The 3,127-nt window shown below is 69.2% G+C and overlaps 1 protein-coding gene across 1 annotated transcript; it reads left to right on the forward strand.

Moving 5' to 3' along the window:
• The first annotated feature begins 54 nt into the window (after nucleotides 1-54).
• S1PR2 (sphingosine-1-phosphate receptor 2) lies at nucleotides 55-1,023 on the forward strand. Its single transcript, XM_054002327.1, is given in 6 exon segments — nucleotides 55-467; nucleotides 470-546; nucleotides 548-826; nucleotides 828-909; nucleotides 912-968; nucleotides 971-1,023. Coding segments are annotated over 6 exon segments (843 nt in total). The 5' UTR covers nucleotides 55-172.
• Nucleotides 1,024-3,127: the final 2,104 nt, after the last annotated feature.

Here is a 3,127-nt window from a genome sequence, read left to right on the forward strand (position 1 = left end):
TCAACCGCGACAAAATCCGCGAGCACTACAACTTCACCAAGGGCGACGGCGAGAGCGCGGCGCCCTCGCGCTGGTGGGCTCCGTCCTCATCGTCGTCCTCTGCTGCTTCATCGTCCTGGAGAACCTGCTGGTGCTGGTGTCCATCTGCCGCAACAAGCGCCTGCACCTGGCCATGTACATCTTCATCGGCAACTTGGCCGCCTCGGACCTGCTGGCCGGCACGGCCTTCATGGTCAACACGCTGCTGTCCGGCAGCACCACCTTCAGCCTGACGCCGGTGCAGTGGTTCGTGCGCGAGGGCACGGCCTTCGCCACGCTGGCCGCCTCGGTGTTCAGCCTGCTGGCCATCGCCATCGAGCGGCACGTGGCCATCACCAAGGTGAAGGTGTACAGCAGCGACAAGAACTGCCGCATGGTGCTGCTGATCGGCGCCTGCTGGGTGATCGCCGGCGCCATCGGCAGCCTGCCATCATGGGCTGGAACTGCATCAGCGACCTGGGCGACTGCTCCACGGTGCTGCCGCTCTACTCCAAGCGCTACGTGCTCCTTCGTCACCACCATCTTCACCCTCATCCTCATGGCCATCGTGGGGCTCTACACGCGCATCTACTGCATCGTCCGCTCCAGCCACGCCGAGATCGCCTCGGCGCAGACTCTGGCCTTGCTCAAGACCGTCACCATCGTGCTGGGCGCCTTCATCGTCTGCTGGCTGCCCGCCTTCATCATCCTCCTGATGGACGCCTCGTGCCCCGTGCGCGCCTGCCGGGTGCTCTACAGCGCCAATTACTTCTTCGCCTTCGCCACGCTCAACTCGGCGGCCAACCCGGGTGATCTACATGCTGCGCAGCAAGGACATGCGCGGCGAGTTCCTGCGCGTGCTCTGCTGCCGCGGCCGCCGGCCGCAGCCCCCCGCCGGCCGGGCGTCCCGCTGCGCACGTCCAGCTCGCTGGACAAGGGCCCGGCCGGCGCCGCGGCGAGCTGGCCACGGCGCCGCTGACCCGCGAGTGCACCACGTCCGTGTGACGGCGCCGTCGGTCCGGGGGGAGATGTTTGGGTAATTGGGTGAGGGGGTTTTTGTGGTCGAGGGTGACCGGTGGGTGGTCAGGGGGACACGGCACGGGCGCCCCGTGGCTTCGTGGACGTCCCCATGGATGCCCCACGGACTCGAGACCACCCCGTGGATATTCCACGGCCTTGAGACCACCCTGTGGACATCCCCACGGACGCCCCATGGCCTCGAGGACCACCCTGTGGATGCCCCCATGGACGCCCACAGACTCAAGACCACCTGTGGACATCCCCACGGCCACCCCACAGCCTCGAGACCACCCTGTGGACGTCCCCACGGACGCTCCGTGGCCTCAAGACCACCTTGTGGACACCCCATGGATGTCCCACGGCCTCGAGACCACCCTGTGGACACCCCACTGACACCTCACAGCCTCGAGACCACCCTGTGGACACCCCACGGCCTCGAGACCACCCTGTGGATACTCCACGGCCTCGAGACCACCCTGTGGACGTGCCCATGGCCCTCGCGACCCACCCTGTGGATGTCCCCACGGCCTCGAGACTGCCCTGAGGCCACTCTGTGGACACCCCACGGCCTCGAGACCACCCTGTGGACGTGCCCACAGCCTTGAGACCACCCCGTGGACACCCCACTGACACCCCACGGCCTCGAGACCACCCCGTGGATATTCCACGGCCTCAGACCACCCTGTGGACACCCCACGGCCTCAAGACCACCCTGTGGACGTGCCCACGCCTCGAGACCACCCTGAGGCCACCCTGTGGACACCCCACGGCCTCGAGACCACCCCGTGGACGTCCCCACGGACGCCCCACGGCCTCGAGACCGCCCCGAGGCCGCCCGCGGCCACCCCACGGTACGAGCGGCGCGGTTCCCTCGCGGTTCCCCCGCGGTTCCCCCGGTACGGACCCACTCCCCGCTGCCCCCCCCGGGGTGTCCCCGGTGTCCCCCGCCGGCGCTCCGTGTGCCCGGACACGCGTGGGGGCCCTTCCCACGCCCTGCCCGAGCCCCGCGGCCACCGCCGGACCTGTCGGGGCGAGTCCCGGCGCCGCTCCCGGGGCTCGTGGGCGGCTCCCACCGCCGTTCCCACCGGGATAAACCGGGATAAACCCGGGGAGGGCGCTGGGGACCCCCCAAAAATCCGGGTTTTTCCCCCGCGCTGGTGCGTGGGGACGGGGGGACGGGGGGGGTTCATCCCAGTGCGGCCGGATCCGCCGGGACCCCCCCCCCCCCCACCCTCCAGAAATCGCGGGATTTGCCCCAAATCCTCCCCACGTTGTATTAAACTTTTTTTTTTTTTTTTCTCTCCAGCTGTTTCCGCGTCTTTCCCCAAATTTGCGGGGGGGGGGGAGGGATTTTCCCGGTGGGAATTTGGGAAAACGCGGTCGAGCGTCTCAGGCGGGTTTGGGGACAAGGGTGGGGAGGGGGGGTGGCGGTACCTGGAGACCCCTCCCCTGTCCCCAAGCAGCGGTTTGTCACCTCCCATCCCCCCAAAAACCCCGATTTGTCCCATTTCCTCCCTGGGGGGGGGGGTGAAGAGGAAATGGCGGGGGGGGGGGGATGTTTCGGTTCCTGTCCCCCGCTGCCGTCGCGGTGTCCCCGAGGTGACCCGGCGCCTTTGAGGACGGGGAATGCCCGGTGTGGCTGGGGGGGGGACACCCGGTGGCACCGCGGGGTTGTCCCCGCCGGGGTGGCCCTGGGTGACATCCCCGGGCTGGCCACAGCGGGACAGGGCTGTCGCCGCTCCAGCCACCGCCGCGCGATCCCCGTGGGGACAGGCCCCAAGGTGTGTCGCCCCTCCCAAATTTGGGGTGTCCCCCCCACCTTGGCAGTGTCCTGTGTCCCCCCCCCCCCCCCAAATTTCGGGGTGTCCCCCGCCACCCCCAAGATGGCGCCGTCCCCCTCCCTCCCTCACGGCCCCGCGCGCCACGCGCCGTCGCGCTGGATGACGTCACGCCAGCACGCCGCGCCCAAGATGGCGGCCGGCCGCGCTGCGCCGCGGCGGCTTGACCTTCCCAACATGGCGGCGCAGCCGCGACGGTTTTGGCGCCGCTGAGTGACGCAGTACGGGAGGCGGGACGGCCTTAAGGGGCC

This window comes from Vidua macroura, chromosome 39 (assembly GCF_024509145.1).
Source record: "Vidua macroura isolate BioBank_ID:100142 chromosome 39, ASM2450914v1, whole genome shotgun sequence".
Classification (NCBI taxonomy): domain Eukaryota; kingdom Metazoa; phylum Chordata; class Aves; order Passeriformes; family Viduidae; genus Vidua; species Vidua macroura.